Source organism: Narcine bancroftii, chromosome 4, assembly GCF_036971445.1.
Source record: "Narcine bancroftii isolate sNarBan1 chromosome 4, sNarBan1.hap1, whole genome shotgun sequence".
In the NCBI taxonomy this organism is placed as follows: domain Eukaryota; kingdom Metazoa; phylum Chordata; class Chondrichthyes; order Torpediniformes; family Narcinidae; genus Narcine; species Narcine bancroftii.
The window spans coordinates 194,400,505-194,414,830 of NC_091472.1; the positions used below are offsets into that span (position 1 = coordinate 194,400,505).

General features: G+C 47.2%; 1 protein-coding gene across 17 annotated transcripts in view; it reads left to right on the forward strand.

Annotated features, from left to right (window-relative positions):
- scarb1 (scavenger receptor class B, member 1) overlaps window positions 1-14,326 on the forward strand; it is a 217,008-nt gene that overhangs the window by 38,684 nt on the left and 163,998 nt on the right. For 15 of the 17 annotated variants that reach the window (XM_069933456.1, XM_069933460.1, XM_069933458.1 and 12 more), the window contains 2 exons: window positions 2,583-2,786; window positions 8,970-9,065. In XM_069933456.1, coding sequence (XP_069789557.1) covers window positions 2,583-2,786; window positions 8,970-9,065 — 300 coding nt within the window. The remainder of the gene's footprint in view (window positions 1-2,582; window positions 2,787-8,969; window positions 9,066-14,326) is intronic. The other 2 variants (XM_069933457.1, XM_069933467.1) reach the window with 1 other exon arrangement.

The following is a 14,326-nucleotide window of genomic DNA, read 5'->3' on the forward strand; positions in this document are numbered from 1 at the left end:
CTAACACACAGGTTTAAACAGAGTTCTTTAATACAATTTAGAGGAGATTCTCGCAGGTCCAGAGGCACAGGAAGCGCAAAATTACAAACTTAAACCTAATGTTTGAGTATACAGGTGCCAAATTTGTAAAAATGTAGCATATTTATTTCTCAAATTATATATAATTTTTTCCAAAGGCATACAACTTTGAATTTCTGCATTCCACCTTGCCATACCCAAATGTGTATCTGATTTCCAAGTAACTGCAATACATTTCCTTGCCACCGCATGTGCACCTTTAACAAATCCCATTTGATATATTGACAGTTTTAATGTAGGTTTTGTTCCTTCAATATTTCCTAATAAAAATAAATCTGGATTTGAATAAATATAACACCTGTAACTTGTTCCAAAAAGGTCCCTAAATCCACCCAAAAAGGTTTTATCTTAGGACAAGACCAAGATGAATGTAGAAAAGAAGTTCCTACATCCTCACCACATCTAAAATATTGGTCTGATAAATTTGATTTCAATCTATTCAATTTTTATGGGGTAAGATATTAGTGATGTAAAAAAATTATACCAAACTAATCTATACATTATATTAATAGTGTTAGTCACACAATCTTTGCAAAGATCTGTCCAACTTTGCTTGTCGATTGTGACACTTAAATTTACTTCCCAACTCTGTCTAGATTTTTGAACTCCACGTTTAGGAGTTCCTCTTTGTAATAAAGAATATCTTGTGGAAATACGTTTTTTTAACAACTCCTCTCCTAATAAGAATTTCTACTTCACTACAACCAGGTAACAACATGATTGGTCCTAACTTGTCCCTCAAAAATGCTCTCAGTTAAAAATAACAAAAAAAAGAGTATTTTAGGTTATTCCATATTTATTTCTAAATTGTTCAAATGTTATTAGTTGACTCTTAACAATCTTCAACATTTATAATCCTCTTACGAAACCAAATATCTAAAAATTGATGATCTTTTGAAAAAGATATGAGAATTTTGAGTCAAAGGCATTTTGGACGATATACACCCTCTTGCACCAATTTCATCATTTAATTTCTCTCCCCCACCCCCCCCCCCCCACCAGGTCTCTGCTCAAAGTTTATGAGCCCCCTTCCTGTGAAGCAATCAAACTTTAGTTTCAAATGTACTTCCCTCCCTCCTACCTACTATATTAAAAAAAAATCCATGTTAAGTGAGGTGAAAAAAAGGCTTTTACTCGAAAGTGCTGTGGCCCCTGGGGGGCAGAGTGCATTGAAAATGACCACCCTAAATCTACGTGCTCCAGTCTCATATTGGCAAACGTTTCCTGCAACAGTCTCTACTTGGCCCACAGTTTCGTGCTTTGTCTCCATATAACAATTACAGTACAGAAACAGGCCATTACAGCCCCTCTAGTCCGCACCGATTTAAGTGATCTGCTCTAGTCCCACTTACCTGCTCCCCCTCCATAACCCTCCAATCCCCTCACATCCATGTACTCATCCAACCCTCTTTTAAATGACAAAATTAACCCTGCTGTAACCATCTCTTCCATAAGGTCATTCCACTCTCTCTGAGTGAAGAAGCTCCCTCTCATGTTACTTCTAAACTTTTGCCCCCTAACCTTTAACTCATGACCCCTCATTCCAATCTCTCCTACCCTCAAGGGGAAGAGCCTATTCACATCTACTCTATCTATCCCCCTCATAATTTTAAATACTTCTATCAAATCCCCCCTCAACCTTCTACGCTCCAATGAATAAAGACCCAGTCTACTCAATCTTTCTCCATATTTTAGATACTACAATTCCAGCAACATTTTAGTAAATCTTCTCTGCACCTTCTCTACCTTATTGATATCCTTCTTATAATTTGGTGACCAGACTGCACACAATATTCCAAACTTGGCCTCACCAATGCCTTGAACAGTCTCAACATCACCTCCCAGCTCCTATGTTCTATGCTATGATTTATAAAGGCCAGCATACCAAAAGCCTTCTTCACCACCCTATCTACATGAGAATCCACTTTCAAAGAACGATGAACTCAGCCCTTTTTGAGTAATTAAAAAAAATCTAATGGATTCTTCACCAAATTAAGGCATTTTAGGAAAATTAAAACCCAAGATGTCAAACTTTTCACTTTTGGTCTCCTTTCAGACCCAGGGATAGAGTCCATCAGGATTTGGTGAGGTTTTGGCTCCAAAGGTTGCTCAGTGCCCCCTCTCATCGACGGTAATTTTCCAGAGGTCTCCCTTCAATGAGTTACAAATATTTCTGGGCATTGCTTTTTATTTACAGTGTGGTAGAAGCCGATTCCGGCCACTTAATACCTGTGCTACACAATGACACCCAAATTAATCTACAACTCCAGTAAAATTTTGGAGGGTGGGAGTAAACCGGACCACCCCGAAGAAACCCTTACAGACCTGGGAGAATGTATAAACCCCTTACATTCAGCGCAGGATTCGAACCCGGGATCAGCACTCACATTGTTAATTTATAGGCCTTGGACTGTGGATAGAGTCTGAAGCAAGGAGTGACTGGGAATGGGTGGCGCTAACACATGCCAACAAAATGCACTTAAACTGTTTATATTTAATTTCAGGGTGCAGCGCTGATGGTTGAAAATCTGCCATATGCTTTAAAGTTTGTATTCAGCACAGCTTTGAAAACCTTCAGGGAGACTCCATTTATCACGAAGTCAGTGAAGGAAATAATGTGGGGGTATGATGATCCGCTTGTCGACTTCCTGAATCGATTGTTTCCAGGCATTATCCCATTTAAAGGAAAGTTTGGGTTGTTTGCTGAGGTCAGTATATTTAATCTAGATAATCAGAGCCTCTGGTCTAATCTCTGCATGAGACAATTGAATAAGTTTAGTCGAACTTTCTGAACTCTCCAATACCTTGGCTCTGCTCTAACTGCTCTCTTTCTGTGTAACTCTGCAATCTGTATACTCTCAAGATTCAAAATTCCTGAATCTTGTCATGTAATAGTGGTGCCCCTTGCAGTAAGAGAGAAAGAGAAATGTAAGAGAGTCTTTTCAGATTCACTAAGTGTTCATGGATTTGCCTCCAGCACTCCCTCAGCCACGCAGATCCATTGGCAACCAGATCGGATCCTTCGACATGACCAGGATGTGTTCAGCCCTCAAGGCCTTTAGGAGCCTTTCTTGCCCTCAGCACCCTCTCCCATCCTGGCTGCGATACCTGGTTCCTATGAGCCAGTCTCGAGCAGCCCACAGGCTGTGGGTGTCCCCAGACTGCAAGTCACTTGCATCCTATATGGGTCCTTCAGTCGCTGGTCCGCTGCTGTGGTCACCATCTTGTCTTTCAGCCACTGAGACCCTCACTGGTAACTGTCCTTCAGGGTCATTCTCTCTGCCTCTCCTTCTCAACTTGGGGGGGCGGGGGGAAATGCTGGAACGTTGACCCTGTTTCTGCTGCCTTGCACCAGTCTGCTGCTCCCCCGATGTCAACAACCCCCCCTGTGTTCCACTGCCCAGCACAGACACTGCCATCTTGGGCACAGACCCTGAAGTTGCAGGATTTTAAAATAAGACACTGTCGGCTCCTCTAACAGGCCGTTTAAACCCTGTACAGAGCAGTGAGCTTTAGAACTGGGCAGTTTGACCCTGCGGAGCAGTGGTGTGTCTCCGCTCTCTGCTGTCCTCGGGTCTGCACCAGCAGCAGCAGTGCGGTGAGAGCAGCTCCGATAATGCCTCAGTGAGAAAGCTGCTGTACTATATATGGGATGATAAGCTGGACTTGGTGCATGTGATAAGAAACTCAAACATGACTTAAAGATTTGATGCATAGAATCATAGTTTTAGATGTAGCATGGAAAGAGGTCCTTTGGCCCATCTCGAACATGACAGCCAATTTGCTTAAAAGAGCGAGTCCCATTTACCTGTGTTTGACCCCTATCCCTCCAAACCTTCCCTCTTCATGCACCTGACTAAATGTCTTGAACATTACCATTATACCTACCACTTCCTCTGGCAACTCGTTTCACGTCCACACCACCCTCTGTGTGGAAAAATATCCCCCTCCCCCGGCCCTTTTTAATTATTTTTCCTCAACCTTTTTCTTTCCACTCGCATACCACTTTAAGTAATTCCTATGCCACACGTGCTCTGTGTCCTTTGCACAGTGCAGTCGACCAGGTGGTCTACACAAACAAGGCGTCCATCCTGAACTGGCAGTTGGAACATTTCCAGACAACTGTATGGTCGACGACCCAGCAATTTATCGTATCTCACAACAGCCAGAGAAAGCAGAAATGGACAAGATTCCAATCCTTGAAAAGACTGTCAAGGCCATAGCTCAGCTGAAAAGTGGGAAGGCAACAGGAGTTGATGGAATCCCACCAGAGTTTTGGAAGGATGGGGGCCCAGTCTTACACTCCAATCTCCATGAGTTCTTTGTCTGTTGCTGGGAACAAGACACCTACCACAGGACGTCCATGACCAATCATCATCACCCTGTACAAGAACAAGGAAGAAAAGTCCGACTGCTCCAACCACTGGGGGATAACTCTGCTCTCTGTCACAGGGGAAATCCTTGCAAGAGTACTCCTGAACAGACTGATGCACATCATTGGAGAAAAACCCCTCCCAGAGAGTCAGTGTGGCTTCAAAGCCAACGGAAGTACCATCGACATGGTATTTGCTTTCAGCAGCTCCAAGAGAAGTGTGGGGACCAGAGCAAGGTTTGTTTGTCGACTGTACCAAAATGTTCGACACTGTGAGCAGGAAAGGTTTGTGTCAAAGCATGGGATGCCCCTCAAAGTTCTTACGTGAAGATTGGCGTGGCCAAGTCAGACACAACAGCGACCTCTCAGAGCCCTTCTCTTCCCCATCTTCAGAAGATGATGACGAGGTCAGTGTCTACATCCGATACCGCACCGATGACAGCCTGCTCAACCTGAGGTGACTACAGTCCCACATCAAGACATTGGAGCAACTCATTCAAGAGCTTCTCTTTGCCGATGACGGTGCCCTTATTGCCCATGCAGAGACAGCCCTGCAGCATATAACATCCTGCTTTACAACACTGCCGAGCTCTTTGGACTGGAAGTCGTCTTGAAGAAGATAGAGGTTCTTCATCAGCCCACATCTCAGGAAGATTATCACCCTCCCCGCAAGACTGAGCTGAAGACCGCCCACCAGTTCAGGTACCTGGGGTGCACCATCTCGTCAGATGCCAAGCTCAATAGAGAGGTTGACAACAGACTGGCAAAGGCAAATAGTGCATTCAGCAGGCTGGACAAAAGAGTCTGGAACAACGAGCATCTGAGCCACAGAGTTCAGAGCTGTTGAACTGACCACTCTCCTGTACGGCTCCGAGTCATGGGTCAATTACCATCACCACCTACAACTCCGTGAGGGCTTCTACCAGCGCTGCCGCCACTCCATCCTCAACATCCACTGGAGCGACTTCGTCACCAACATTGAATTCCTCGAACAGTCAGAGATTACCAGCATCAAGACCATACTGTTGAAGATGCAGCTACGATGGGCAGGGCACGTCTTCAGGATGGAGGATTGTCACCTGCCCAAGATTGCACTGAATGGTGAATTCTGCACTGGCCACTGTGATAGAGAGGCTCTGAAAGAGGTACAAGGACTGTCTGAAGAAATACCTTGGTGCCTGTCACATTGACCATCGCCAGTGGTCTGCTCTAGTATCCGATCACGTGGCCTGGTGACACACCATTCACCAGCCTGTCTCCTCCTTTGTGAATGCATGGAGGGCTGGCCTTGAGGACAAAAGGAGACAGGAAGAAATGTGATGCAGCAGCCACAAACCCAGAACAGAATTTCTCTTGCAACCACTGCGGCCAAGCAGGTCTGTCCTGCATTGGCGACAGACGAGGACAGCTCCCTTCCTAAATCTTCGTTAGCAGAGCCAAGCTGGGGGGATGCCATCGGTGCTCTGTGGAATGCTTAAGGTGGGATGTGGGTGGAAAAAAAAGTTTCAAAACGACTGTTTTAATCGTCCCTAATTGACTCATTATGTGCACGGTTTCATAACTCCAAAGCAAAATATTTCCGTAACAAATGGGTCTAGAGCAGTGATCCTCAACCTTCCCTTCCACTCACATTCCACCTTAAGAAATCCCTTCCTAATCACAGAGCACCGATGGCAGAGGAAATACTTACTGTGGTATGTGAGTGGGAAGGAAAGGGTTGGGAAACCCTGCTATGCCCTCTAGTGCCTACTCTTGTGGGGGGGGGGGTAGGAAAGACTGTGATCATTGCCCCTTCCTCCACTATTTTGTCTGGTCCCAGTCTCTTTCTCCCTCATACCTTGATAAAGGGCTCAGACCGGAAATGTTGGCCGCGTCTCTTAAACTTTTTACTGCATAAAAAACACTGCATGACTTGCTAAGTTTCTCCAACATTTTTGTGTAAAGTATGATCGCAGCTTCTGCAGGCCTTCTTGTTTAACTCTGATCATTCACCTTATCTATACCCCTCATAGTTTTCTAAACCTCAATAAGGTCAGCCCACCATCTCCTACTTTCAAGAGAGAAAAGTCCAAGTCTCTTTAGAATTTAAGGTCACTAGTACTGGTAGCAGTTTTATAAATCTTTTCTGTACTCTTCACTCACTCCGTCGCAATGGTGGGGATCTCCCAGTGGCCACCCATTTCAATTCCCTGCCCATTCCCATTTTGACGTGGTCTTGTGCCCTGTCAGACTGAGACCACTTGAAAAACAACAGCTCATTTCCGTCTGGGCACCATCCAACTGGATGACACTAACATCACTGTCCCCTCCCCCCATCTCTCCCCTTCCCTATCCCTAGTTCTCCTTTTCTCTGCATTCACAAAGCTCCCCCCTCACCTTTCCTCTCCAGTCTTCCTATCCATTTCCAATGGCCACCTGTCATCTGTTGGTTTCTGCTCTTCCCCCTGCCCTTTTTCCTTCTCCCCACCCCTTTAAATCGGGCACCTGCCTGTCTTTGAGCCGTACCTTGAAGAAGGGCTCATGCCCGAAACGTCGGTGATACATCTTTACCTGCTATGCGTGGTGGGAGACCTGCTGAGTTCCTCCAGCATCTCTGTGTGTTTTCACTTGCTTTTTTGAAAGGCAAGTAAATCAGGTTGCTCAGAATCCCTTCCAGTAACTTCCCTACCATTGGTATAGGCTCCCAGGTTTGTCGTTTACTAGCTTGTCTTTCACCCCTCCTCAAATAAAGGTCCAACATTAGCCGCCTTCCGGTCTTCTGATACCTAACCCTTGGCTAATTAAAGTACAAAGATCTCTCTTGGGTCCCAGAAATGCCTCCCACAACGTCATGGGATACAGGTAGTCAGGGCCCAGCGGTTCATCCACCTTCATGTGTTTCAAAACCACCAACACGTCCAGTCATAGAGTTGTACAGCAGCGAGCAGCCTTGTTGGTCTAACCCGTACATGCTGACCAAGTTGGGAATCTGGCCTAATCCATTTGCCTGCACTTGGCCCATATGCCATCCGAGGATTTCCCATTCGTACATCTGTCTAAACATCTTCCACAGTTTACGTGTTCCAGCCTCCGAATGAAAATAATGTCCCTTAGGCCCCTCTTAACTATCTCCCCTCTCTTAAACATGTGGCCTCTAGTTCTAGAATCCTCTACTCTGAGGCAACTGTGAGCATTTATTTCATCCCTGCCTCTCATGCCTCTAACTTCACCTTTGAATCTCCTTTGCACAAGGAAATAAATAGTAAAACCCCTAGTATCCGGAATTCAAGCAACCAGCAGCCTCAAGCAACTGGCAAAAATAAACCAAAGAAAATAAATTTTAAAAGTTAAAATAAATAAGAATAAAATAATAGGTAAAAAATACATAAGTTTAAAATTGTACAAGCAAATGTTCTTTGAAGTAACACATCAGATGGGAGCCGATATCCAGCCAGCCGAGGGCTTTGGTCGGGCTTTGCTCGTAGCAACTGTTTGAATCAAGTTGCGTCTAAATAAAATGGCGTCATCTAGGTTGAAGAGCTGGTTGATGCTGCTCGCCTTTCGGGTGACTTTCTTAAAGTGTCCCCTTATCCCTGCTTAATAAGTCACCTCAGTCAGAGGCTTTATCTGTAAACTTGAGGGGGGGGGGGTTTAATTATCAATATAATTATTGTCCATCTTTTGGGTGGCTCCATGGAGGGGAAGAACCTGCCGATCCAGTGACAGTTAAATGATTTCAAAGATCATTGATATGTTTCAGGAAATTCCACGGACACTCAGTGACTCTGAATGAACTCTCTTTTTGTTTCTCTTTCTCTGACAGTAGTGGGGGGGGGGGGGCGCCGGACAAGTGTAATAATGACTCTTAGTCTGCCTTACGGCAGGCTAAAGACATTTTCATGTTATATTACACAATATAACAATCTTGAATTTCTCTTTCCTGGATTCCTTGGTTTCTCTGACCTTTTCTGGGTAAATTAAATTTTAAAATTGTATTTACTACAAGGTGGAAGTTGATTCCAGCCATTTAAACCTGTGCCACCCAATTATACCCAAATGAACCTAAAGCCCCGTACATTTTGGGAGGAGGGAGGAAACTTGAGTGCCCAGACATGGGGAGAATGTGCAAACTTCTTACAGACAGCGCAGGATTCGAACCCGGGGCTCTGGCACTGAAATAGCATCTCGCTAACCACTAGGCTAAAATTATTTGCTGGTCCTAGGTCTCAACAATTTCTTAGATATTATACCAAGGTATGGTGAGTGTTGGTATAATGTAACTCAAGTGGTTTATATTCATATTTTTTAACAAATAATGTCAAATTAACAAATATGGATGAAATTTGTTGTAAAGTGCATTTATATTAATTATATATATTGTGATATTCTTTTATTGTATTAGTAGAACATGTATATAGGATTATTATGTTAAACTCAAAAGAAAAATATTTCCAGAAATATGCTGGATGTACAATACAAATTTGTTGTTTACTTTGCTTTTGCAAATTTATGAACATCAGTTATTTGTGTCATTTTGCAGATGAACAACTCTGAATCTGGGTTATTCACAGTCCATACAGGAGTCGATAATATTACCAAAGTTCACATTGTGGATAATTGGAATGGTGTAAGAAAGGTCTGTAAATAATGAGTTTGTTTTTGTTTGGGGAAATCTTACTGTGTTGTCATCAAAGTCCTTAGATTTTCTATTCTTTTGGATTTTCCACCTTGAAAATAAGAGGGGGAAAAAAAAGGTCAGGATTATGTGACAGAGATGGGAAATGGGTAGATTACTCTGGCAGGAAGCTTGATAAGGTGATTAATCAGAATCTGGTTTATTGTCATGAAAGTGTGTCACAAAATTTGTTGTTTCAGAATCGTGCAGAACATACTCTGTACGTTCTCCCCGTGTCTGCGTGGGTTTCCTCCCATCCTCCAAAACATACCGGGTTGTAGGTTCCTTTGGGTGTACTTGGGCGGCGCAGGTTTAAATGGCTGGAATCGGCTTCCACCATGTTGTAAATAAAAAAAAATAATTAAAATTTTAGAAGCAAAAAAATCCAGGAAAGAGAAATTGAAGATTCAAAATTCTTTTATTGTGATTTAATAAAACAGATGTAATACAAAATGTCTATAAATTACATTTCCGTAAATACACTATTTAAAAAAAAAATAAATTAGTGCAAAGAAAAAAGGCAAAAAGTGAGGTGTGTCCGTGGTTCATTGTCCATTCTGAAATCTGTTGGCGGAGGAGAAGAAGCTGTTTCTGTACCGTTGGGTGTTCGTCTTCCGGCTCCTGCACCTCCTTCCGAATAGTAGTAGTGAGAAGAGGGCATGGCCTGGGTGGTGAGGGCATGGCCTGGGTGGTGAGGGCATGGCCTGGGTGGTGAGGGCATGGCCTGGGTGGTGAGGGCATGGCCTGGGTGGTGAGGGCATGGCCTGGGTGGTGAGGGCATGGCCTGGGTGGTGAGGGCATGGCCTGGGTGGTGAGGGCATGGCCTGGGTGGTGAGGGCATGGCCTGGGTGGTGAGGGCATGGCCTGGGTGGTGAGGGCATGGCCTGGGTGGTGAGGGCATGGCCTGGGTGGTGAGGGCATGGCCTGGGTGGTGAGGGCATGGCCTGGGTGGTGAGGGCATGGCCTGGGTGGTGAGGGCATGGCCTGGGTGGTGAGGGCATGGCCTGGGTGGTGAGGGCATGGCCTGGGTGGTGAGGGCATGGCCTGGGTGGTGAGGGCATGGCCTGGGTGGTGAGGGCATGGCCTGGGTGGTGAGGGCATGGCCTGGGTGGTGAGGGCATGGCCTGGGTGGTGAGGGCATGGCCTGGGTGGTGAGGGCATGGCCTGGGTGGTGAGGGCATGGCCTGGGTGGTGAGGGCATGGCCTGGGTGGTGAGGGCATGGCCTGGGTGGTGAGGGCATGGCCTGGGTGGTGAGGGCATGGCCTGGGTGGTGAGGGCATGGCCTGGGTGGTGAGGGCATGGCCTGGGTGGTGAGGGCATGGCCTGGGTGGTGAGGGCATGGCCTGGGTGGTGAGGGCATGGCCTGGGTGGTGAGGGCATGGCCTGGGTGGTGAGGGCATGGCCTGGGTGGTGAGGGCATGGCCTGGGTGGTGAGGGCATGGCCTGGGTGGTGAGGGCATGGCCTGGGTGGTGAGGGCATGGCCTGGGTGGTGAGGGCATGGCCTGGGTGGTGAGGGCATGGCCTGGGTGGTGAGGGCATGGCCTGGGTGGTGAGGGCATGGCCTGGGTGGTGAGGGCATGGCCTGGGTGGTGAGGGCATGGCCTGGGTGGTGAGGGCATGGCCTGGGTGGTGAGGGCATGGCCTGGGTGGTGAGGGCATGGCCTGGGTGGTGAGGGCATGGCCTGGGTGGTGAGGGCATGGCCTGGGTGGTGAGGGCATGGCCTGGGTGGTGAGGGCATGGCCTGGGTGGTGAGGGCATGGCCTGGGTGGTGAGGGCATGGCCTGGGTGGTGAGGGCATGGCCTGGGTGGTGAGGGCATGGCCTGGGTGGTGAGGGCATGGCCTGGGTGGTGAGGGCATGGCCTGGGTGGTGAGGGCATGGCCTGGGTGGTGAGGGCATGGCCTGGGTGGTGAGGGCATGGCCTGGGTGGTGAGGGCATGGCCTGGGTGGTGAGGGCATGGCCTGGGTGGGCTGCGATATCATGGGCACCAGACTTCACTCCATTGAGGACTCTACATGAGGCAGTGTCTTATTAAAGCAGCCTCTCTCCTCAAGGACCCCTAGCACCCAGGCCATGCCCTCTTCACTCTGATACTATCGGGGAAAAGGTACAGAGGCCTGAAGACGAGCACCCAGCGCACAAGGACCGTACCTTCCCCGCTACCATCAGATTCCTGAATGATCAATGAGCCTTACACGGCCTTTGACTTTTCGTGCACTATTTTTATTTATTTTTGTAAAGTGGTTTATATGAATGTCCGTACTGTGATGCTGCCACAAAACAACGAATTTAGTAAATTCTGATTCTGTAATGTTCTATGTTTTTCAAGTAAGACTGCTCTGGGGGACAAACTTAAATTGAACTTCATAAGACATAAGGACGGAAATAGGCTATTCAGCCCATCGAGTCTGCCCTGCCATTTATTCATGAGATGATCCATTCTCCCACTCAGCCTCCCTGCCCGGGCTTCCCCCCATCACCTTTGATGCCCTGGCTAGTCAACAACCTATCAATCTCTGTCTCAAATACATCCAATGACTTGGCCTCCACAACAGCCCGTGGCAACAAATTCCACAGATTCACCATCCTCTGACTAAAGAAGATGGAAATGATGGAGAAGGATGTGTTGGACACAGAATGTTGGGGTGGTAGGTGAGGGCAAGTGGAATCCTGTCCCTGTTGTGTGTGAGGGTCAAGATGTGTAATGGAGGGTATGTGGGTTAGGGCAAAGTTGATGGTGGTTAAGAGCGGATGGCTGAACAGAGTTTCAAATGCCAGAAGGCAAAATAGCTGCTTTGATTGGCTCTGTGTGTTTCTCAGCAGCTAATAGAAAGTGGAGGTATAGTGGAGTTGCCATTTTGGAAGTGGACGTGCTTGAGGTCAAAGTGTGATTGAGGTTAAATGCTGAAACCTTTGCTTGAGAGCAGGGGTGTCAAACTCAAATTCACCGAGGGCCAAAATTAAAAACTTGGACTAAGTCGAGGGCCGAACTAAATATTTATTGAAAATTTTCAACAACATCTGCATGTTTTCTCTTCTTTCAACATATGTAATGTTAAACTTTTTCTTATTTAAATAAATGTTTAATAATAGTTTTGGATAAACTCCTTCCAGAAGCATTAACAAATGAGAAATAAAATATTCAATAAATAATATTTCTCTATAGAGGATTTGTCAAATGTTGCTAGTGTGCTGTCGAATAGTAAAATCTGAGGGCTATTGAGAATGTGGGAGAATAACAGGATTCCTGAAACAATCAAATGGGTGACTGATTGTGGGCATGAACTCTAGCAGGGTTATTTGCCATGCCCTTTTTCCATTGGTACAGATATCCTTTGATTTACACACTTTTCAAGTTTTATGCCTAATGAGCTTGTATCCAGGTGCAGGACCATTTTTAACCAGGAATATATTTATCACTATGACATGAAACCATTGGAAGATCGTTTTATCCTGAGATTAAAGTTCATAATACTTACTCAGGCCTGTGTGCAGGAGGGCGGGGTTTGCGGGGGATCGGGTTGGACAACGACAGTGCGGGGGCATCGGCTCTCGCTGCAGGGTGGCATCTCGGCGGATCAGCTGCCCCGTCACCGTGAGTCGCGGGTCGGCCTGCGGCAGGGAGGGGGAGTGGGCAACGGTCCTGGTGAGGTCAGGCCCCCCCTGAGTTTCTGCTGGACCCCCCTTGACCTGCTGAGTTTCTCCCGGACCTCCCTTGACCTGCTGAGTTTCTCCTGGACCTCCCTTGACCTGCTGAGTTTCTCCCAGACCCCCCTCGACCTGCTGAGTTTCTCCCAGACCCCCCTTGACCTGCTGAGTTTCTCCTGGATCCCCTTTTCTTTCCATGCCGGTGTCCCAGGACCTTTCCAGGGCAGTCTCCGCACTCAGGACCGCGCTGGGATCCCGGTCAGCGGTGGAGGAGCAGGTGAGCACGGCTAATCCTGATCCAGCCCACGCCACTCCCGAGATTGGCGGGGGGGTTCCACTCTACCTGCCCGACCAGCCTCGCTCTCCACGTGTACTCCGGGCACCCGCCGCTGGTCCGGTGGGAAGGCGCAGGGCGGCCGGCGCCCCCATCACCCGGCGGGGAGCCCCAATCTTCCCTCCGGCGTCCCAACTCCATCTGCAGCTCCAAGAAACGCTGTGCCACTGGGGTTCCGGGCGCTGGGAAGCGGCCTTGGCTTCCCCTGACACCGGCCAGGCCGCGCTGTGGTGGGGGGGTGGGGGGGTGGGCGGGGGGACACGACAGCGTGTTTATAAAACCACCTACCACTACTTTTCAAGGACCAGGATTTTTCTCTCTCTCTCACCCTGGGACACAGCGGTTACTGTGCATGCGCTATACTGGCACGGCGGCCAGCGGGCCACCTCTAATACATTTTTGATATGATCTTGCGGGCCAAATATAATTATATCGTGGGCCAAATTTGGCCCGCGGGCCAGAGTTTGACATGTGTGCTTTAGAGGATCGATAGGGAAAAGTTGAATGGGTTTGGACTGTATTCCCTGGAGTATTGGAGAATGATGGGAGATTTGATCAAAGTTTTTTTAAATTTAGACATATTTAAGTTTCGACATACAGCACGGTAACAGGCCCTTTTGGCCCATGAGCCTGTGCTGTCCAATTTACACCCCCATTGATCTACAACCCCCTGTACATTTTGAACTGTGGAAGGAAATCCATGCAAACAAGGGGAGAATGTACAAACTCCTTACAGAGAGCACCAAATTCGAATCCTGGTCCCGATCGCTAGCACTGTAACGACAGCATTGCCCTAACCGCTATGCCAACCGTACTGCGTTATGAGGGGTTGTAGATATGGTAAATGCAAACAGACTTTTTCTCTGAGGTTCAGTGAGATGAGAATGAGAGGATGTGGGTTAATTGTGAATGTTTGAGGGGGATATCAGGGAGAACTTCAGTCGGGGGGGGATGGGGGTTGCCAAAGGGATGAGCTGCCTGCAGAGGGGAAGGATGCTGGTTTGAACATTTTAAAGAAAGTTGGATAGGTTTGTGAATGGGAGTGATATGGAGGGTTATGGTCCAGTTGCAGGTTGATGAGACCAGATAAAAAAGAGTTTGGCATGGACTAGATGGGCTGAAAGGCCTGTTTATGTGCAGTAGTCTTCCATGGTTCTATGATGACAGCTCAATGTTGTGCAGTTCGAGGTTTTAGACTGGAGATGAGAGGGGAGGCGTTGCATTTGCCATCAAGCAG